At 45.1% G+C, this 23,493-nt stretch overlaps 1 protein-coding gene across 1 annotated transcript in view; it reads left to right on the top strand.

Moving 5' to 3' along the window:
• Nucleotides 1-23,493, top strand: part of LOC118833686 (microtubule-actin cross-linking factor 1-like) — a 33,557-nt gene that overhangs the window by 1,104 nt on the left and 8,960 nt on the right. Inside the window, exons 3-8 of the mRNA XM_036741068.1 lie at nucleotides 68-176; nucleotides 511-677; nucleotides 5,733-5,895; nucleotides 14,732-14,886; nucleotides 15,381-15,455; nucleotides 15,757-15,874. Of these exons, the coding sequence (XP_036596963.1) occupies nucleotides 68-176; nucleotides 511-677; nucleotides 5,733-5,895; nucleotides 14,732-14,886; nucleotides 15,381-15,455; nucleotides 15,757-15,874 (787 nt within the window). The remainder of the gene's footprint in view (nucleotides 1-67; nucleotides 177-510; nucleotides 678-5,732; nucleotides 5,896-14,731; nucleotides 14,887-15,380; nucleotides 15,456-15,756; nucleotides 15,875-23,493) is intronic.

The raw sequence follows: 23,493 nt of genomic DNA, 5'->3' as shown, positions 1-23,493 counted from the left end.
TGGAACACTCCTTTCTAGAAGGGGATGACTTTTGACTTCCCCTGGGCCCCCTCCTACATGTGCACAGGAATTCACTGAAGAACTGAGCAGGAAGCAACAAGAGGTGGAGGCAGCCATGAGAAGTTGCAAAAGGAGGCTGGAGCCATCTCCCCCGGCACCTCCACAGCCCCCACCAAGTAAGAACCCTCCCCTGATAACTTCCTGAGTGACCTGTCATCCCACTGGTGGCACCAATACCCTTCTACCCTGAAACCTACCACTCATCTCTGAGTGTCTTTGCCCACGACTAAGTCCCTCTCCAACTCGGGGCCCACATGAACAGAGCTACTGGTTGGGTAGGGAGCATCTCCCCAGGGAACCTCCTCTAGGCTGAGGGCTTCTCATACCTTTTACCTCACCCCACATGTGGGCAAAAGGGGCTTCTCGAGGCAGCCCGAGAAACCCCTCACCCTGTCATTTCCTAGTTTGGTAACACCTCCTCTCCCTCCATCCTCCACCACCAATCTCCAGGAAGGAGAGGTACAGGAAAGGCCCCACCAGGGCCCCTGGTGCCGCTCCTGGAGCTGCAGCCTCAGAACCCCCTGGGAGCCCGGCTTCTTCAACGTTGGCAGCAGCTATGGCTCAGGGCCCTGGACCGACAGTACCGGCTACAGGCTGCTACCCAGCACCTGGAGGAGGTGAGAAGAGAACATGAGCCAGAGGTCTGGGGAGCCTCAGAATGTGTGTGTGGAGGGGTGAGGTAGGGGATGAGAGAAGATAATACGCTATGGTGCCTAGGCAGGCTGCCTGAGACCAAAGGCCAGCTCCACCCAGGACTTGGATTTATAGCCTTTTCTGTACCATTTTTTCTACTATTCGGTGTTGTCTCAGTGGCAGCTGTTGGGTGGGATCTGTTCTCTTCTAAACTTTCCCTTGCTGCCATCAAGTCCATGTTCATCCTGGCTCAGACACCTTTTTTTTCTTTCCTTGAGTGTATTGCTGAGGGAAGCTGGGCTTCTGAAAGGTCTTTAGTAGATAGTAAAAGTCTTTCTTTAGTAGCCAGCGAAGTGTATGCACAACACACTTAGGACAAGAATGATCTAGTCTCAGGGCCTAGAAATCTTCTCCTGACCTGGCCCAACTCTGGCTATGTTGCCCCTCTCAACCACTGGGGCTGAGGAGACCTTCTTTTGCTGGCCTCTGCCCTGACCTCACCATGGGCCCACACATTTACCCACTCTCCTTCCTTTCTCCCTCTTGAGGTCAGAGCTTCTCCCAGCTCCTCCCTCTGACTTCAGGAACCAACGTTCCCTCCCACCAATTAGCCTGGCTCCACCGATGCCAGGAGAGATGTGAATTTGCCAGAACACCCAGCCTTATACCTGGGAAATGCTCATACAACGGCCCCTCCCAGGTTTACACACAACATATGGAACAGCAGACCCATGTACTTCCCCACCCACAGACAGAGTCTACCGTCCATCCCCTTAGCCTCAGGGACACTGGGGCTAGCTCTGCTGCCAGACCAGGTGGGATGTTCCACCCCTCCCTGAACCTGTTTCCCTGGCTCCTCTCTGGGTGTCAGCTTTAAGCCAGGGCCTCAGCGGCATGTGCTCTCCGTCTGTACTCCTGGTTCTGTGCCCCAAGAATTCTTCCCCCAGGCTTCAGCCTGTTCTACACTAACTCCAACGTGCAGAGATCTCTTTTATTCCAATGGAGACTCTTTGACTCCAGGTTTTAGATGTCCTACCCCAGCCCATATCTCTCTCTCTCTCTCTCCTGTGTTCAGTCAGTGAATGGGGGTCCAGCTCAGTTTTCCCCTTCCTCCACCTCTTGTTCTAACTTCTATGGAAGACCAAGCTTCCCATCTGCCATGGAACCTTCCCATCTGATACCTGCCTGAAGCAGACTCCCAGCTTTCAAGGCACAACCTCTATTTTCTCTGTTTGAATCCCACCTCTAGCTTTCGCCTCACCGGCACAACAGAAGCGGCCAACAGGCCCTGGGTTTAAGGAGTGACCGATACTTCCTTCTTCCTATTCTCTTTTCTTGCTCAGGGTCCTCTCTGAGTGCCTTTGCCTACAACCAGATCCCACCCGCAGCTTCACCTCAGGCCCCCAGGGGCCTCTTGTGTGGCTGGGTCAGTCTGAGAAGCCAGGCCTTGGAGCTTTGGCTCCCAGCTTGTATCCCTCCTAGCCTTGCTCCATCCTGTTTTCTCTACAGCTCTGTTCCAGTTTAGAGTTGGGATAACAACAATAAAGATAATTACTATGATTTCTATAAGGCCCTAAGGTTTGCAAAGTACTTTACATGTACTGCCTCATTTGATACACACACAAAAACCCCACTAGTGGGGAAGGCAGGGCAATTGGGGTTAAGTGACTGGCCCAAGGTCACACAACTAGGAAGTATGTCAAGTATCTGAGGCCACATTGGAACTCAGGTCCTCCTGACTCCAGGGCTGGTGCTCTACTCACTGCGCCACCTAGCTGCCCCTGTTATCTCAATTTTACAGATGATGAAACTGAGGCCAAGGAAGGCTAAGTGACTTACCCAAGGTTATGCAGCTAGTTAAATATCTAAGGCAGGATCTGAACTCAGGTCTTCTTTTTTGTTTGTTTTCTTTCTTTTCAAAGAATAGTATTGCCCCTCCCAATTCTATGTAAAGACAATTTTTAGTATTCATTTTTACAAGATTTTGAATTCCAAATTTTTTCCTTCCCTCTCTCCCTCTCCCCCCCCTTCCTGAAATGGTAATCAATTTGATTTAGGTTATACATGTGCAATCATGTAAAACATTTATACATATTAGTCACAGTTGTGAAAGAAGAAACAGAACAAAAGGAAAAAAACACCATGAAAAAATAAAGTGAGTGGAAAAAGTATGCTTCGATCTGCATTGAGAGTCCATCAGTTCTCTACCTGGATGTGGATAGCATTTTCTGTCATGAGTCCTTTCTAATTGTCTTAGATCATCGTGTGGTTGAGAAGAGCCAAGTCATTCATAGCCGATCATCACACAATGTTGTTGTAACTGTGTACAACGTTTTCCAGGTTCTGCTCTTTTCACTTTGCATCATGAACTCAGATCTTCTTGACTCCGAGTTCATCTTTCTATCCGCTCTGACTCCTAGCTAACTCCTATCCTCTAGGCCAGCCCCCTTAGAGACAGAACAACATCTCTACCCTCTACCCACAGCTCTGTCCTGGGGGCTGAGAATCATAGGAGCCCACCTCAGAGAGTTTCATGTACCTTACCAGGAATCTCCTCCTCAGCATCTCCAAGAAATAGGCATCTGAGTTCTGTCTTAGGAACTTTAGTGACAGGGAGCTCACTATCTATCTTCTCAGAGGGAAAAGTTCCAGCCTTCTATTGTGCTGATCTGAGACAGCTTCCAAGAGATTCCAGTTCTTTGGCCCTAAGGCTTCCCCTTTCACGACTTTCTAAGCCTTTCCTGATGACTAAGTCCTAGTGCAAAGTACTGAACTAGTCTGGTCCCTGAAACTCCTGGCTCCTCAGACTCAGCCACCCATTATCCCTAATTCTCTTCCCTGTCCTCCGGCCACTGACCCCATGGCCATATTTGGGGCTCAGTGCTACGAGTATCTAATCTCTCTTTTGCTTTTCCTGTCTACCTCTGCATGCTCTAGGCCACAAAAGTATTGTTCTAAGATTTCTCTACCGTGGAAAGGAGAACGTTGGGATTCAGAAACCATATATCATGGGAGGATCATTGGACATGAAGATTTAAAAAAAACCCCAACAACTCCTCGGTCTCAGACTAAGGCAGTGTTTCCTAAGTGATAGTCCCATTCTGGAGTCCTCTAGGCTCAGCTTCGTCATCATGGTTCTCCTCAGGAGGGAGCTTGTCTCTCCTTCCTGGGCCCAGGAGACGATAAAGCCTTCAGCTTCCAGGCCCTAGGGCAAGATTGTCCTACATGAATACTCTGGATTGTTTTCATTTTCCCAACCTGCTATCCCAGACTCACTCTCAGCCAGTTGTGAAACCTCCTGGTGCAATGATGGGATGTGAGTGCTAGACAGCTCCCCACTCTCCATCCCCCTTCCATCCAAGGAAAATAAAGAAAGGAAGAGACCATAGGCAGAACTTGGCTCAAAAATCCAAGTCATGCAACCCCACACACAGGTGGCCTCAAAGTTCTCCCAAGGACACCCTTATTGTGGAGAGACACTGGGGGACACATTGCCTGTGGTCTTGCCCCCAGCAGCTACTCTCTTGGTAGGGCTCTGGGAGCTTAAGCCCCCAACCCTTCTGATTTCCAGCCTGCTGGGCTTTAAGCTGATGTAGGGCCTGCTGCTTCCTTCCACTGAGAATGAAATTTTGGGGAAACCTCTCTCATTCTCTTTTCAGAAAATCAATGGGCCTCACTCCTAGCCAAAACCTCTCCCAGACTCTTGGACCTTGGTACCATCTGTCTCACTGCTACTTATTGTCTTGGCCGAGCATTCTCATGGCACACTGAAGCCCAGTTGTGTCTGGCTTATCCCTGCTCGTTATGCTGGTCAAACCTCCCCCAGCTCTCTGATTTTGGGGTCTGTTTAGCTCACTACCAGTCATCAGCATCTTGGAAAAAAACCCCAAAACACTTTTTTTGTTGTCCTACTCATCACTATTCATCTACCTCATTGAACTTCTCCCTAGACTCTGGTACCCATTACTATCTGGTTTCCTGCCATTTGCCATCTTGGCCAAGTTCACCCTCAATACCAACCCCTGTGACCTCCATTATTATCCTATTCATCACCATTCACTGATCTGGCCAAACTTCTGGGACCTCCCATACCCCCTAAACCATCTTGCTCACCATTGTCCATGTACCCCTCTAGACCACTGGCTAACACCTTATTACCAGCCTTGGGTCCCCTGGGGCCTTCTGGCTAAGCCATCTGTGGGCTCATAAAAAGCTTGGCTGTCTCATGGTCATCTTATTTAGTCTCCCTATTGACCACTTCTGTAAGGAGCTGCCTGTTCCTCTGTCCACTAGGTTGGGCTGAACATATTCCTCCTTATTTTTTCCTCCCTCTTTGGCACCCCCTTTCACCTCCTTACCTTGTCCTTCTAGAGATGGGCTTTCTTACCACTTCCCCAACTATATGCCTCCTTTAAATTCTTCCTGGATTTTCTAGATTCTTCTAAGGTCACCTTGAACTCTAGATCTCCTTTGGTTCTAGTGCCTTCTTGGGTCTCAGGCTCCCACATCCCACCCTTGCCATCATATGTGTCCACAAGATGGCACAGTGAATACATGACCAGCCCTGATGGCCAAGGGTTTTATCAGAGCTCCTCAGAGACTCCTTGTTGGCAAAGCTTTACTGAAAAGCAGTCAGAGGCTTCCAAGATGGAGGTGGGAAAGGCTGAGCTGGAGATGGGAACCAGGACAGCTGGTGTGGATAGAAGGGAGGAGGGAGGCAGTCGAGGAGAGAGCAGGTATGTGAAGGAGATGGAAAAGGGTGCATGGAAATGATTGGAGGCTTTCAGTTTCAAGGTACAGCAGGGGATGGCCCTGAGCCCTGGTTATGCCATTACATGCTGGAACATGAAATTTGAGAGCATTGGTGTGGCATCTGTGGCTATATTAATATTTTGGCAACTCATGGACTTGGGTCCAGATATTGTGGGAGATGGCTCAGGGTTGGAGGAAAGCATGGAGAAGGTCACCAAGCCAACTATCCCATTTTCCCAGGCACTGTTTAGATGATTGGACGCTGATGGCTCCCTCTCTTTCCCTAGCAAGCAGCCTTTGCACACTTTGATTTTGGTGGATGGCGGAAACGATACTTGCAGTGGATCAGTCATAGAAAGTCTCGGCTCCTAGATGTGTTCCGTGCCATTGACCGTGACCAGGATGGACGAATCACCCACCAGGAGTTCATTGACAGCGTCCTTGCCTCCAGTGAGCAGAACCTTCAGGGAGTGGGGCACAGTGGGGTAGGCATGGTCAAAGGTGGAGGACAATGATAGAAAGGGGTGGAGGAGAGATGGACCAGGTGTTAATAGTCCAGACAATTTTGCCACATCTTCTTACTTGTCTTAATAAGTCATTGTTCAATTAAGCTAGGTTAGGTTCGGATTTCGATTCGCGCTGGCAATAAGGCACACTCCAACAGAAAAAGGTTTTTATTGAAAGACAGGGGAAATACTTTATCAAACCCACAACCACGTTAATCAACAATTCCTAACAAACACAGTTAATGCAGCGACTATGACAAAAGACACACACACAACATACAACATACATTTCACATTAAGCACCTACACCCAAGGCTTCTCCGAAGCTGGGGAACCCCTTTTACAGCCTCCTTGGTGGTCCTTCTGAATGTAACCCCCAGGCCAAGCGTCCTTTCCTTGGGTGAGGTTCCAATGTGCCTGTCCCACGTGGTGACTTTTATAGTGTCCTGAACGAGGAAGACTTACTGCTAATTGTCCCGAATGTTCTCTGCCAGAGAGGGTAGCCACTCCCCTCGGGAGGGGAAGATCCTGTCAGTCATTTTGTTTTTGAGAACTGGCTAGGTGCTCAAAAAAGCAGTTTCAGAAATATTTCCTGTTCTTTGTTTAGGGCCTATCAGTATCCAAGCCGGAGAGGAATGTCTGCAAGGGGGAAGGGAGAGCTGGGCTTACACTGTAATATGGAGGATCTTCTATAATGATTTATCATTCATGCATCAGCAGCCTTTACTGGAACCTGTCCCCACCCCCTGACCCTGCCCAACCATGGGGCCCAGCCCCATGCCATAGCATATCAGAATTGAAAGTTACATACTTGACCAAGAATGCCCTCTACAACAGAAGTGACTACCAAGCGACCATTCAGCCTCTGCCTGAAGACTTTGAATGAGGAGGCAGCCCAGGATTTCCAGAGGCAGCCCATTTTGCTTTGGGATAGCTCTAATTCTTAAGAAGCTGTTCCTGACCTCAGGCCTAAATGCACTTTTTCCACTCCCCTTACCCCACCCACCACTGCCAAGTTCTGCCCTCTGGGGCCAAGCTGAGCTAGTCTAATCCTTCCACCTTTGCATCCTTCTCCCCTCCTTGCCCTACAGCTTTTCTGAAACAAGCCAAACATCGCTAGTTTCTATAACTGATCTCCTGGCCAGAGTGGCCTTTACCATCCTAACTGCCCTCCTCTGAATACTTTCCAGTTTTTCAACGTTCTTCCTGTGCCACTTACTATGTGACTTTGGCCACGTCACTTAACCTCTTTGGGACTCTGTTTCTTCATCTGTAAAATAATGGGATTGGACTATATGACCTCTGAGGGCCCTTCCAGCCCTACATCAATAATCCTATGAATGGATCCAGAACCAAATACAGCACCCTAGATACGGCCTTACTAGAATACAGCAGCACCATCACCTCCCTAGTCCCGGATGTTCTATTTCTCTTGATGCTGCCTAAGAACCCATTAGCTTTTTTGACTGCTGCATCATACTGTTAACTCATATTAAGTTTACAATCTGATAAAATCCCCAGATCTATTTCAAACTGTTGTCTAGCCATGCTCTTTCTCATCTGTGAAGTTGATTTTTAGAACCCAAGTGTAAGACTTTACTTTTATCTTTACTATGTTTTAGCTTACAAGATTTGGCCCAAAATAGAATTTCAAATTATTTTTGAACTCTGATTCTATTATCCATTACACTAGGGAACCCTCTTAGCTATCTGGAAATTTGATATACATGCCATATATACCTCTATTAGAATTGTTGATTAAAATGTCCCTGGGACACTATGAGAGACCTCCTTCCCAGCTGACATCAAAGCATTCATGACTTCTCTTTGGAATGGTCATTCTACCAGTTCTGAATCCATCTAATTGTAACATCTAGTCCATCTCCATCTTTTCCACAAGAATCACACGAGACACTTTGTCAAATTTTTTGCAAAAATCTAGATAAATCTATAACATTCCCCTCATCTTCAGGTCTAATAACCCTGTCAAAAAAGAAATAAGGTTAGTCTGGCATGACTTGTTCTAGATGAAGTCATTCTGGCTTTCTGTAATCACCATTAACCACCCCTTCAATGACACATTCCAGAATTTTGCAAGAAATCAAAGTTAGGCTCTCTGCCCTTTAGCTTTCAGATTCCATTTTCTTCCTTTTTTTGGAGATATTTGCCTTTCTCCAGCCCTGTGGCACTCCTTCCATTTTCTATGATCTTTCAAAGATCCATTGACAGAGTAATCATATTTGGTTGGTACCCTAACACATAGTTCATCTGGCTGCAGTGACCTGAAATCACCAAAATCAGCCAGGGTCTATATGGGCAGGTAACCCAAGGAGATAAATGTAAAGGTACAGGGTTTCCCCTTTTGATCTGGTTAAGGATCTGGCGCCAAGATGTGACTGGCTCAATGGGATAATCAGCAATGCCCTGAGAGGGGACAGCGCAGGCACACTGGGGACCATAGCCACTTAAGGCCCCTGCAGGGCAAGTGCAGCCATGGTGCTGCTCCATGCAGGACAAGAGGTCGGGGGTAAACCCCAGTCCATGTCCATCACCGTTTCTTCTTGCCACCATGCCCACAGAACAGTCTCCAAAGCTGTTTCACTCACTAGGGTCCTGCTCAAAGTGGTACGCACTGTGAGTCTCCCACTATTGTAACCACCATTGCTGCCTTCAGCCTCCATCATAAGCAGCAGGAACAGAGTTCTTGTCTTCACCATCCTCTGCCTCCAGAGAACAATGCAGGGCCAGCTGCAGAGCTGCCTCCTCCTCTACCATCCCTTTGCTCTAGCAGGGGCTGCCACCTCTTCCTCAGGCTTGTCCAGTTCCTCCTCTCCCTCCTCTGTCTCCAGGGGAAAACATTTCTCTCCATCTAGACTCTCCAAGGTGCCCTGAAACTTCCTGATCTCATCCGAGGAGCCCTTTTTGGTAATCCTACTGGTCCCTCCCAGTTCTAATGCTCTGAGGTGCTGGGATTCCAGGCTTCCAAGTTTCCTCCTTTCCCTTGCCAAGGAGGCTTGATGTTATATAACGTTAGTTACATTGTGCCATGGCAGCAGAAGAAAAAGCCCATCCCCATCAGTTAAAGGTGTCACCTTGCAGTTTTAAGGAATGGCAGAAATGTTCCAGTCCAAGGGCGCTGGTTCTTGTTATCTCCCGTCCTTGTGGAAGGTCTCCAAGGGCCCAGTCTAACTGAGTAGGACTCAGTCAGGCTGTAGTCACCATCCTGTGACCTTGGCAGGTCCTGGCTCAGGGAAACTGACTCCGACAGCCAAGACTCAGGAAGGGTTCGGGCACCTCCAAGGCCCTTGGCTAAACTCTGCTTCTCTCAGCAGCCCCAACAGGCTCTAGGACCAAAGCAGGGCTGAGCCATGGAAAAGGCTCAAGATGGGCAACCCCAAGGCTCCTGCCACATTTCCCCGGAGGCTAGCTAAGAGAAAAGAAGTCTGGTATGGCCATCTAGCCATCCATTTTCTCATTCACTCTTCCCCCTTTTTACTGCTGGCACCTGGTCTCTTCCCAGGCAGAGGCAAGGCAGGAGTGGACAAGAAGCCCTGGACTGAGCACAGAGGCTCTGGGCTCTGCTTGTCTGCTCGGGCAAGGCAGGTAACAAATTCATATCCTTGGGCCCTGTAGCGGCCACCCTCACTCCACCGGCCTTCCAAGTATCCTGACTCCCCTCTCCTCTCCTGGCTGAACTGGGAGGAGAAGGGTTTGTCTCCACCTCAGTGCATCCGTTTCCTGTCTGCACCCTGGGATTAAGCCCCTTTTTCTGTATTGATAATATCCGTGCTTTCCTTCATTCCCCATCCCTGGGGTTCACATCTTACCCCAGCCTCCTGCTAAGACTGCTATTCTCCTGGTTTGATGTCTCTAGCCTTTTAGGATCATAAATTCTAGGTCTCTCCATCATAGGTTTAGAACAGGTACATCTCAAAGGCCAACTACTCCAACCCCTTCATTTTACAGATGAGGAAACTGAGGCAAACAGGTTAAGTGACTTGCCCAGGGTCACACAGCTAGCAAACACCTAAGGCAGGATTTGAACTTAGGTCTTCTAACTCCGATCAGTGTTCTAGGATCACCTTGGGATCTGTTCTCACATGGAACCATAAAGTCTCAGTAATCACAGGGTCCTGCTCCCTTCTCAGCCTCCTGAAAGTTCACAAACCATCTATTTGCCTACCCCTACTGCACCTGTTTTCCTAACTGGGAGATAAGTGGAGTTTTCATATCATCAACAGAGCTGAGATGATGGGCAGACTCAGTCCAGTGTTCAGCTTTACCCACTTTCCTTGTTCTTCCTGGAGGACTCGTCCCTCAACTCACTGTTTCCTCCACGACTCTTCCAGAATCAGGCTCTTATGATCGTACCATAGAAAAATACTTTACCCTACAAAAATAATTCTGAAAATTCCCACCCACTGGGAGAAAAGGGTGGGTCTTTTCTTTTGCTACCATACAGTACAGGCTTCTCCAACCCACATGGCCCCAAGCCACCTCCTCCCTCTGACTCATACTTTCCTGGCTTTTGTGTTCTGTCTTCCTCAAGATGCCTGGTTTTCCTTGGCTAGTGTTTCCATGTCTGTTGCCTGGTAGTATCACAACCCATTACCAAATCCCGGAACCACAGAATCACAGAGTAAGGAGGCACCTCTGAGATCACCCAAACCACTCCCTACCTAAACAGGAATCCTAGCCACAACATTCCCAATGAGTGGCCACCTGGCCTCTGCTTAAAGACCTCCAGTGGTGGGAACAACCCCAATGAGAATGAGTACTAACTTCTAAGACAGTCGCTCATTCCACTTCGGGACAGTTTTCATTGGAGACATTTTTCCCCCTTAGACTAAGACTAAATTAGTCTCTCTTCAAGTTCTACAACTGATATTGGTTTTGCCTTCCTGGGCCAAGAAGAATAAGTCTAATTTCTCTTCTAGGGGGTAGCCCTTCAAACACTGAAGACAGTATCGTGTCTCCCCTAAGTCTTCTCTTTTCTAAGCTAAGCATCCCCGGTTCTTTCACCATCCTCTGAGTATTTTTCAACTTAGCAATATCCTTCCTGAAATGTGGTGACCAGAACTGAACACAGAATTTTAGAGGTGGTCTGACCAGTCCAATGCTCAATAATAATAACAGTATTATATTATTTATTATTAATACTATTACTACTAATAGTAATATTACACCTCTAGGTGGTCTGACCGGTCCAATGCTCAGTAATAATGATAGTATTATATTATTTATTATTAATATTATTACTATGCTATCATTATTAATTAGCTACTAAATATTGTCTTAAGTTTAGTGAGTATTTATCTTATTTGACCCTCACAACAACCCTTGGAAGTAGGCCCTATTATCATTCTCATTTTACAGATGAAGGAAACTGAGTCTGAAAGATATACCTTGCCTAGGATCACATATTGAGTAATATCTGAGGCAGGATTAGAACTCAGATCTTCCAGACTTTAAGTCCAGCTCTCTATCCACTGTACCACCCTGCCGCCAGTACCTCTCAATGTAATTTAATATTAATTTCGATGTTACTCTATTCCTTCTTAGAAAGTTTTCAATCCACTAAAACCTTTAGGGATTATTATTATTAATTATTATATGAACAGTCTTTTTTAAACAAGAGCTTTTATCTACACCTGTGTCTCCTACCCTGGACTTGTGAAATTAGCTGGTAGGGTTTTTTTTAACCTTAAGTGTAGAGCTTTACGTTTATCCCTAACAAACTTCGTCTTATTAGACTCGACCCATGGCTACAGCCTGTCAAGATCTCTCTGAATTCAAGCATGTCATCCCGTGTGTTAGTCATCTCTTTAAGTTTCATGCCATCATGCCAAATGTGACAAGCATACTTACTTTCTGTTGACATTTGCAGCTTCTAGAATAGTTCATTGGGAAAAAAGTTGAACAGACCAGGGCCAAGGACAGATTACTGGGGCAGTTCTTTCTACTCCCCCTTTTCCATTAATCACTACTCTTTGGGTCTGACTATTTCAACCAGTTCTGAATCCCCCTAGGCATACTTCAAAGGCAGCTGGTGGCTCAGTGGATAAAGAGCTGGGCCTGGACAACCTAAGTTCAAATCTGGCCTCAGACACTTACTAGCTGTATGACCCTGGGCAAGTCACTTGACCCTGTTTTCCTCAGTTCCTCTTCTATAAAATGAACTAGAGAAAGAAATGGCAAACCACTCCAGTATCTTTGCCAAGAAAACTCCAATGGGGTCACAAAGAGTTGGACAGGGCTGAACAACAACAGACATACTTCATTTACCCCACTTGTCTTCATCTTGCCCATAAGTCTGTGATACAACACTTTGCTAGATAATAATAGGTAATGTTTTTATAGTGCTTTAAGGTTTACAGAGTGCTTTACAAAACTCTCATTTTATCTTCATAACTTGGGAGGTAGGTGCTATTAATATCTCTATTGTACAGATGAGGAAACTGAGGCAGAGATTAAGTGACTTGTCCAGGGTCACACTACTAGTAACTGTCTGAGGCTGAATCTGAATTCAGCAAATCCTCACTCCAAGTCCTGTAATCTTATCTACCAAACCACCTAACTACCTATGTTGACCTGCCCGTCCACAAAGGAATGAGGCCAGTTCAGCATTGTGTGTTCCTTGAACCCAGGCTGGTGCATTGGGATGGATGTTTGCAGAAGGGGTTCCTTTTTTTGATTTTTGTTTTGGAGGCAATCGGGGTTAAGTGACTTGCCCAGGGTCACAGAGGTGATTCTTAGTATTATCCATTCCATTAGGCATTCTAGAATATTCCCAGAAATCACAGCTGAGCTCGCCAGGTCTATAATTTGTGTGCTCTCCCCGTTTCCCTTTTGAAAAATTGGGGTTATTTGCCCATCTCTAGTCCCGCAGCACCTCTCCCATTTTCATTTGCCTCATTTGTCAAAGATGATTGAAGGGGGCTTGGCGGTCACGCCCACTTGTTCTTTCGGTACCGTGGGGTGTGGTTCCTCTGGGCCTGCTAATTTAAACTCTTTGAGGGTGTTTAGGGGCCTCCCTCAGCATCTCCTCAGTTCTCTCTGGTTTCAGTTTCCTGCTAACCATTTTTGTTCTACCCTTCTTAGTACAAAAATCATGGGATCATGTGGATTACAAAATTAATCATAGGTTATATAATTAATTCCATGAGCATATAATGATCTTATGATTTTTGTACTAGGGAAGGTAAAACAAAATCATTCTCCTTATTAGGAAAGTAAAATGCCACGTTTTGTTTTCTCTCTGTCATCTGTTACCATTCTCCCAGGGCTCTACCACACCCGCCAAGCAGCAGTGTCATCCCTTTGATTTTTCTCTTGCGTCCAACATCAGTTTGGACTAGACCCGTGATTACAATGGATAAAGGGAACTTGTGGGTCACTCTTGTGGGGCAACCTCTGAAGCCTCAGCTTCCAGTCTTAGAGAGTTGTCTGGGGGGCATTGAGAGTTTAGGTGATTTGCCCTGGGTCACACAGGCAGGATGTGTTAGAAGTGGCACTCGAACCCAGATCTTCCTGGCTCCAAGACCAGCTTTCACCCCCCACATAACTTAGTGCTGGTATTCAGTGCAAGCCTTAACTCATAATGAGCCCTAGGGCATCTGACACTGCTCTGTTAGGATTATGCCACTCTTTTTATTAATCTTTCATTACCTGACTTTGTCTCTACATGCCTTTAAAAATCGAAATTGCTTGGTCACTCCCCTGTGTAAATACATCTATCTCTTCAGGCAAGCTGCCCCTTTTCTTCCTAGTCTGAATCATTCTGTCTTTAGAAGTTCCTTCTTGAGGTTTTCCTGTCCTTATGCTGACCCCCCTCCTCCTGAACAATTTTATGCTTTGGAGATCTACTCCCGTCTCTGAACTCTAAGACCTGCTTTTTAAAATTAAGGATGCCTGCCAGATTAGGCCTGGTGTGATACCTGAGTAGCCAGCTATTGCTAGAAAAGCCCTGCCCCAAGCCCCTAACTCAAAACCCCAGTTTACATAAGAAAAACAGACTGAGTTCCTGCCGTTTGGCGTTCAGCAAGCGTGCTGGGCCCTCAAAGGCTTTTCCAAAGAATGGAAGCTAATTACCAGAAAAACCCTGATGCCAAACGGTCTTCCTTTGTCTGAGTGGGCTCAGAGATGTCTCTATATTGTGTCAACAGACTAAGCTGGAGCATCCCTTGGTCTGTCTATGGCCGTTAAGGATGAAAGCCTCGGCCCTAGACATTATCTTGAATTATATGACTTCTGCCTTATCTTGAGCCTTACCTGTGGGAGTTATGGCAAGTTGGACACAGGGGTCCTGGGTTGTAATTTCAGTTGACACTTTGTCAGCTATCTGATATGTTGTATCTACAACCTATTAAGGAGGTTCCTTTTATCATGGTCATAAAAGGTACAGGCGTGCCGAGTCTGCAAAATGACATTTCTAGAAATAATTAACCACTGTACCCTGTATTTTCTATATAAACTATCCTTTCACTCCAATGGGGGCGCCATTTTTGATTTGGGCTAATTGCCCCCAAATGGACGCCAGCTAATAAATTCTCCATTTAAAACTTATACTCTGTGGGGTGTCTCACTCGCTCTCGGTATAACACTGGCTTCCTTCCAGTCTCTGAAGTGATTTCTCAGATGGAATGGTCACTTTGTTTCCCTAACAGCAGCTTGGAGGCTTGGGGGTATCAAATTCAGAGCCATGGTACAGTTGTCCTGGCTCTTCTATGGGAGAGTCCACCCCTCACCTCTCCTCTTTCCATCTCTCATGCACATCCCAGGCTTCCCCACCAGTCTGCTGGAGCTGAGTGCTGTGGCCAGTATCTTTGACACCAATGGAGATGGAGTTATTGACTATGGTGAATTTGTCAGTGCGCTGCACCCAAGCCGGGACCCTCGAGGCCGGGGTCCTGATGCAGAACACATCCAGGATGAGGTACTAGAGAACATGGCCTGTGGGTGATGCGATAATAAGGGAACTGAGGTGATGGGGCTGGAGGGACCGATGAGGAAGCATTGTGGGTGGGTTGGGGATCAGGGATTCAGGACTAGGACCCAAGGACATGGGGGAGACAGAGCTGAGGGGACTCTGAAAGGTGGGAGGGCATAAGAAGAGAAGGGGGAGATGTGGGGAATTGGGAGGCAGAGGGATTCAATGGAAAGAGCATTGACTCTGGAGTATGAGAACCTGGGTTCAAATTCTGCTTCTAACGCTCACTATCTGTGTGATCTTCAGCAAGTCAATCAACATCTGTTTCCTTGTCTGTAAATTAATGAGGTTGTTCTAAATGACCTCTGAGGTCTCTTCCAGTTCTAGTTCTAGCCTCTAAAAGGAGGGAAGAAATCTGGGGAGGGGCTGGAGGAAGGGGTTTAGCTAGAGGCTGCTTTTTGGAATAATAAAGACAAAGGTCATTGCTCTCTCTGGTGCAGGTAAGGCGGCAAGTATCTCAGTGTCAATGTGCCCGGCGCTTCCAGGTGGAGCAAATCAGTGCCAACCGCTACCGAGTAAGTGCTCCTGTTCTCCCTACAGACAACCAAAGCCCCTACTTCCAATACCCATAAACACGACAGTCTCACTTCTCCATACATACCTAGGCTTCTCTAATCCCACCACTTCTGATTCTTTCTTTCCCTGTGTCTGGCTTTCCTGTCTTACCCAGGTGCCTTCTCTGCCTCTGCTCCTTTGCCTTCCTTTCATTAACCTTCTCAGGGACCTTCCACACACACCCCCACACACCCCAAATGCTAGGCTATTCTGCCTTGGCCTAGGATGGCATCATCTCTAACCCCTTCTTCTTTCACTCAGTTTGGGGAATCTCAGCAACTTCGACTGGTGCGGATCCTAAGAAGCTGCCTCATGGTCCGTGTTGGAGGTGGCTGGATTGCACTAGATGAATTCCTGGTCAAGAATGACCCTTGCAGAGGTAGAGGCACCAAGGAACTGGGGTGGGTGGGGAGGGAAAATCAGATAGGACACTTAACTAAATGGATATTGTGTTTGCCATATTGCTGGCAAAGCCCTATGTGCTTAGCTCAATATGGGGGGGGGCGGGGTGCCAAGTCCTTGGCCTGTGAAAGTTAACAGTCTGGAAGAAATAGAGGGGGAACAGACCTAAGCCTGTTCTCATGGAGCTCCCAGTCTAGGAGAGGCAGAAAAACAGTTCTGAGCACTGTCCTCAGGGAACAGTGAACAGGGAACAGGGAACAGTCTGAGAGAGACCAGAGAACTAACCTAGCTCCTCTCCTCAAGTCTGTGGGAGATAAGGAGAAGAGCAAACCCATGTCCTGATGTTGGGAGCAGATAAGACCCTAGCAAAACAACAGTCTTATAGGGGTGGGCTATAGCAGACAAAGAAAGAAGAATTGAGACTAAGGTTGGGGCAGGAGGTGGATCAGCAGAGAAGAGAAAAACTATCCCAGGTGATGGGCATTGCATGAACAGTGGAGAAAGGCAGGAATGAGCCTGATGTGTTCTGGAAGGAGTTAGCAGGGGGAGATGGAATGCACAAATGTCATACTGGTTGGAGCAGACATTGCATGTAAGGGAGAAGTATTGGATAAGGTTGGAGAGGTAGATGTGAGCCAGTTTGGAGAACCTCAAATGTCAGGCTAAGTGATTTGAACTTCATACTGGAGAAAGCGGCTAAATAGAGAGCCATTGAAAGTTTTTGAGCAGGGAAGTTCTACAATCAGCTGATTTAGAATAAGCATTCTTAAACTTGTTTTGTGTCCTGGACACCTGTGGTAGTCTGGTGAAATCTTTAGACCTCTTCTCAGAATCATATTGTTAAATACACAAAATAAAGTACATGAGAGTACAAAGGAAACCACTAATTTTGGAGTATAGTTATAAAAATGTTTTTAAAAATTCACAGACCGTTTGGAATCTATACTCAGACTCCTTGGGAATCCATGGGAAGTATATGATTAAGAATCCTGGCTTTGGAAAGACTAATTTGACAACATGTAGTCTTAGGGGAAAAGGAGGAAGGGAGGTAATAATGGAGATGAAGAAGGCATTGTTAGCATCACTCAATATTTACTGAGGGACAATGTGTTCCATGTTGCTGTTATCCTGATGTTCTGAAGGGGGAGAGGAGGACCACTGTTCAGAAGTTGGCTCTGACACTTGGCTTAAGTGGGACTTTTTGTGGCAAGTTAATGCTTGTGAGCTTCGGCTTCCTTGTTTTTAAAATGGGGGTAATGATGTTTGCACTAGTTATCTTACAGGGCAATTGTCAGGAAAGCCCTCTGTAAACTCCCAGTATTCCAGAAATTCTAGGTATTATAATTATCAAGGAAGGAACAGGTTGGTAGCATCCACCAAGCCCAAGTAAGAGTCTCTCACCAGGAAATGCATCCTTGGGATAGCAGGAAAGGGACTGGATCACAGACTTATAACTGGAAGGGACTTTAAGAGAGAAGATTTTGTTATCTACGTTTCAGAATCTCATAAGACTCTGGACTCACACAGACTGAATTCAATCCCAAGGAGCTACCCTAGGAGATCAGTTTCACTCTTTGCTTGGTTTACTCCATTTGAAATAAGTCATTTCAGGAATTCTCCAAGCTATTCTCTTACTATCCCCTTATTTGTTTGGTGGAATCAACTTCCTGTCAGGCATTTTTCTTCTCAGAAGAATTGAGCAACTCTGTCTTCTTTTTGCTGTTAGTTATCACCTTCCCATCCACCCCCATTCCTTCTTTGAGCCTCTTTTTTCTCTCACTGTAGTTACAGGTAAAAGAAAACCCCACCTTTTGTTGTTGTTATCCTTAGCCCCCATACCAGTCTCAGCTCATTCTGAGCTCTAGCATCCCAGACACTGTTTTTATAGGACTGTACCACAACCTAGATTCATCCCATTATCTGGCCTTGCTTCCATCTTCAGTACATTTCTTTTTAAAAGTTGATCTTCATTGGTGAGTTCCCTGTGCATCCACATTGCACAGATAAATTGCTTCAGACAAATCCCATTTCCCTCCTTCCATTGAATAAGTTTTCATTTCTATATTAAGTACTTTATCCTTGAGTACCTCCATCCCTCCTGGATCCCTCCTGTAGCATTTTAGCCTTTTGGAATACTGCCTGTCTTTCCTCCCAACTCTCTTCCTTCAAGGTGCAGCTTAAGCATCTTCTTGCATGAAGCCTTTCCTAATCAATCCCCTCAAATGCTAATGCCTCCCCTCCCTGACTACCTTGTATTATAGCTTCCTTGTATTTATTCTGCTTATATTTATTTTCTATGTACTTATATATTTGTAAAGCTCCTAACAGTGCCTGGCACATAGCGGGTGTTTAATAAATGCTTATTCCACCACTTGTCTCTTCTACTAAAATGTAAGCTCTGTGAGAATGGGGATTGTTTCATTCTTTGTACTTGTATCACAAGTGCCTAAGAGTGGGCACACCCAGTAGACACTTAAAGAATATTTGTTGACTGATGTATTGAGTCTTTTGACAAGTATTTCCTTTCCCCAAATTTAGAGAGCATGTCAGACTTTGCCAGGATTGGATTCCTTTCCTCTATCACAGAATCTAAGAGGAAATGGTTATTTCCTCTCCAGGGTTCCAATCATTTCAATCCCCAGTAACCAGTTCTTCCCCATGAATGAGAATCAGAATTTCCCTTTGTTGTTTGTTGACTTTTTGAAGGATGAAATTATCACCAAGGCAAGTCAAATAAAGTTATGAGTTCCATTGCTTTTGTCAGAGAGAGAGAGAGAGAGAGAGAGAGAGAGAGAGAGAGAGAGAGAGAGAGAGGGAGGGAGACAGAGGAGGGAGGAGGGAGGGAGAGAGACAGATCTCAATCTGGATAATCACTATTACTATTATTTTGTGGTTGTGTAATTGTTTCAGTTGTATCCAACTCTTTGTGACTCCTTTTGGGGATTTTCTTGGTAAAGATGCTGGAGTAGTTTGTTATTTCCTTCTCCAGTTCATTTTACAGGTGAGGAAATTGAGGTAAACAGAGTTAAGTGACTTGCCTAGGATCATGCAACTACTAAGTGTCTAAGGCTGTATTGAACTCAGGTCTTCCTAACTCCAGACCTGGTGCTCTATCCATTGTGACACCTAGCTGTCCTATTACTATTACACCTATCACTGTTATATCTCTGTAATTGTGATCACTAAGCCTGGAGGTGAGGTCACCTATCAAGGTAGTCCTCATCATTTCCAGTGATAAAAATCCACCCCCCCTCTTTTAGCCTTTATTTAGTATTTTATTTTTCCCCAGTTATTCATTATAACCTGGAAAGACTTATATGAACTGATGCTGAGTGAGGGGAGGAGATCATTATACACAATTACAGACACACGGTATCTGTAAGGACTAACTTTGATAGCCTCGTCTCTCCTCATCAATGCAAGGCTCAAAGACTGCTCCAAAAGACTCATAATGGAAAAAACTACGCACATCCAGAGAAAGAATTATGGAATCTGAATGCAGATGGAGGCAAACTTTTTGCTCTCCTTTCTTTTTTTCCTTCCTTTTTGGTTTCATTTCACCTTTCTCATGATTCATTCCATTGGTTATAATTCTTCTTTACAATTGGACTATTATGTAAATAAGTTCAATGAGAAGGTATATGTAGAACCTATATTGGATTGCACGCTGTCTTAGTGGAGAGTGGGGAGGAGAGAGAGGGGGAGAAAATTTTGAACTCAAGAGTTCATGGAACTGAGTGTTGTAAACTAAAAATAAAAATACATTTAAAAAACAATTTTTAACATTTGTTTTTAAAATTTTGAATTCCAAATTCTCTCCCTCCCCTCCCCACCTTCATTGAGAAGGCAAGCAATTCCATATAGGTTATACATGTGTAGTCATGCAAAACATACCCATAATAATCATGTCATGAAAGAAAACAGACAAAAAAACCTCAAGAAAAGTAAAGAAAGTGAAAAAAGTATGCTTCAGTCTGTATTCAGACACCATCAGTTCTTTTTCTGGAGATGGATAGCATTTTTCATTGCAAGTCCTTCAGAGTTGGCTTGGAGCCTTATATTGCTGAGAACAGCTAAGTCATCCACAGCTGATCATCTTACAGTGCTGCTGTTACTTTGTACACGGTACATTTCACTTTGCATCAGCCCATGCAAGTCTTTCCAGCTTAAAATTCCTTTTGTCTCTCTCTTTTGAGCTTCATTCGAAACACTCTCTCCCATGCTTCCCCGCTCTGACTCTCGGGTTCTCTCACATAAATGGGTTCTCTTACTATATAGTACTACCCCCACCCACTTTCCCCTGTCCTGTTTATTTTAAATTAGGTAGATCTGTTCAGAGCCACAGCCTGGCCTGGCCCTGGGTTTGATCCCATCACTTCTCAGTGATACTCAGGAGGTCAGGTTCACCTGTTTGTATTAGCATCTATATTTCTTCTTGCGTTGTCCATACTGTAGACACTTGGGAATATACATACATTTGAGGCCATGGGTTTTACAGCTGGCTCCTCTCTTGAATTTTATCTCCCATGAACCCCTGTGCCAGATTGATGATCTGTTTTCTGAATGCCTCATCTATTTCCTCTTTCTCATTCTGGCGGTCTATAGAATATTTCAGTAGTAAAATCCCTCTGTTGCTGATTCCATTTATGTTTACTCAAATTGTCTCCACCATACCCACCCCCCTTAGGTTCCTGGATTTACTCACATGAATATGTCTTCTTAATATATAGATAGAGTACTGGACCCAGAGTCAGGAAGACCTGAGTTCAAATCCAGCTTCTAATAGTTACTAGACATGTGACTCTGGGCAAGTCACTTAACTGCTGCCTGTCTCTGTTTCCTCTTCTATCAAATGGAGATAATAACAGCACCTACTTCCCTGGGTTGCTCTGGGGACTGAAATGTGATAAGATATGCAAAGCTCTTTACAAATCTTAAAATGCTCCATAAATGCTATCATGATCACCACCCCACTACCACTTTCACCCATCCTGTTTCTTTTGAATAAGATATACCCATCTAGACCCATGGTCCAGTCCTGGGTCTCAATCCCATCTAGTCTCAGGGATCCCTACGAAGTCAAATTTGCCTCTATTCACAAGGATCCCTAGTTAATTTTGTTTGTTTGGTATACTTTGTTATGTGTATAGACATCTGAAGTCGCACATTGTATCATTGACTCCTTTCTTGGATTTTGTCTGTTGTGAACTTCTGGGCATCTCAACTGCTATTCTTTCTACATTGTAGCTATTTCCTATGATGTGTAGCTTGGTAGATGTACATCCTTTATATTCTAGTACCTGTCACGTAGTAAGCAGTAAATACTTTTGATTCATTGGATTCTCAAAACTCTGGGTAAATGCAGTCTTCCTAGCCCTTGTTAGATGTACTCCATCCCTTAACGACAACATATCAGTCCTGTATTTTAAGTGGTGATACAAAAATTGAAATCCCATTCTCACTAGCTTCTTTTTCAAAATAAATTCTTATCAATATCCTTTGTTTTTCCATAGCCTACATTTCCCTCCTATGTCTCTTCCCCTCCCTTCTCCCAAGTATCTATTCCATGTAATAAAGAACAAGGATACCACCATTTTAATCAGTAACAGTTCATTTCCCATCTGCTTTTCTCTTCTGAATCTCTTACCTTTGAGGGTGAGCAGTGATACAAACCAATGGTTGTCCCTATGGTCTCCAAACTCTTGCCATCTTTAGCATCACTTTCTAGGTTTCTTCCACTAGTATCATTTGTGTGCACATGAGGTCCCAGAAGTAGGTAATAATAATCCTTTTTTGTTTGTTTTTACAAGTTTGAATTTTACAAGTTTGTTTTTCCATCTTGAGTCTATGCCTCTGGAAAGATAGCAGAGACCTCTCTGTTGTGATCTCCATCTCTCTACCCTCCAGCGTAAATGAAAGATTGTCTTGAAGGGAAAGCACTAGCAACTACAGGGACTGGGAAAGGCTCCTACAGAAGACAGCCTTTGAGCTGAGTCTTGAAGGAAGCCAGGCTTAGGAGACAGAGTTGAAGAGGGAGAAGAGCATTCCAGGAATGGGAGACAGCCAATGCAAAAGCATGGAATTAGGAGATGGAATATGTTGGCTAAGAAACAGCAAATAGGTTAGTGTAGCTGGATCATAGAATATATGGATGGGGTAATGTGTAGTAACACCAGAAAGGTAGGAAGGATACAGGTTGTTAAGGGCTTTAAATGCCAAGTAGAGGGTTTTATATTTGGTCCCAGAGGTAGTAGGGAACCATTGGAGTTTACTGAGGTGTATGTGTGTGTGTGTGTGTGTGTGTTGGAGGAGGTGAGCTGTCAGACATACACTTTTGGAAAATCTCTTTGGAAGGTGAGTGGAGGATTACGGTGGGGAGAAACTTGAGGTAGGGATACTGATCGGAAGGCAATTTCATTGTCATTTTTCAGTAGTGTCTGTGACTCCATTTGGGGTTTTCTTGTGTTAAACCTGAAAATTTGGTTGAAGGAAACAACAGAGCTAGGTGATAGAAAAATCCATGTTGTTTATTATTTTCCCTTAAAGCATAGCAGAGCTAGCTTACTTGTACGTACAAGGAGTCAGAGTATAAACTCTGGCTACCTGAACAAAGCAATGAGAAAACTTATATACATTATTTTAGCAGAGCTAGCAAGCCTGTATGACCTCATTTTTATGACCCCCATGTATGTTTAACCATGATACAAGAAGAGGATTTTCCTTAATGGAATAGATTGTAAATACAACAAATTAGATAGTTGACAGAGTGTCAACTGGAATTACTACCCCAGGATCTCTGTGTTTAATTTGCCATTAACATTCCACAACATAGTATATGCCCATAAAATATTAAGATAAGGAAAAGTCACATAATTCAAGATAGTGTCTGGGGTCAAGGTTTTCACCCTTAATGGCCATGGATAGAGCAAGGAATGCTCCATCTGGATTTTGTTGATATAATATTTTCCATACTTAGCAGAGATACTGGAGTGATTTGCCATTTCCTTCTCTAGCTTATTGTACAGATGAGGAAACTGAGGCAAACAGTTAAGTGCCCAGGGTCACATAGCTAGTGTCTGAGGTTAGATGAGTATTCCTGACTTCAGGGGCAGTGCTCTAGTCACTGTGCCCGTAGCTGCCCTCATTGTGATAATCCAGGCAAAAGGTGATTTTAGAAGTAGGCTGGCTTTAGGCATTCTGAAATCCCAGTTCCCCTGTATTCTTAACTACAGTGAAAATGAAATTAACAGTGTTGGCTTTAAAACTCCCAAGTGGTGAAGCCTCGAAACTCTTAGTAATGTCTGAAATTTCAACATTCCCTGCTCAGTCTTCCTGATGGCTGTTTCCCAGGTGTGCCTGAGTGCCTTTTCAGGGAAACACTTTCCAGCATACTACTTTCAAAGTCAAGCTGAGGGAAAAAAGAAATCACCTTACTTACTGCCTTTTGGCTCTTTGCTGGCAAGCCAGACTAGGGCTCTTTGGTCCAGTGCTTCAGCAGACTGATCACCAGATAGTCAAAGGCCAGGTTCTGCCTCTGGCATTTTCCAAGGATATGATTGGTTCAAGGCATGGGGGGCTGTGGTGAGGTCTCCAAGA

This window comes from Trichosurus vulpecula, chromosome 1, assembly GCF_011100635.1.
Source record: "Trichosurus vulpecula isolate mTriVul1 chromosome 1, mTriVul1.pri, whole genome shotgun sequence".
NCBI lineage: Eukaryota > Metazoa > Chordata > Mammalia > Diprotodontia > Phalangeridae > Trichosurus > Trichosurus vulpecula.
This window is presented reverse-complemented; position numbering and strand designations above follow the sequence as displayed.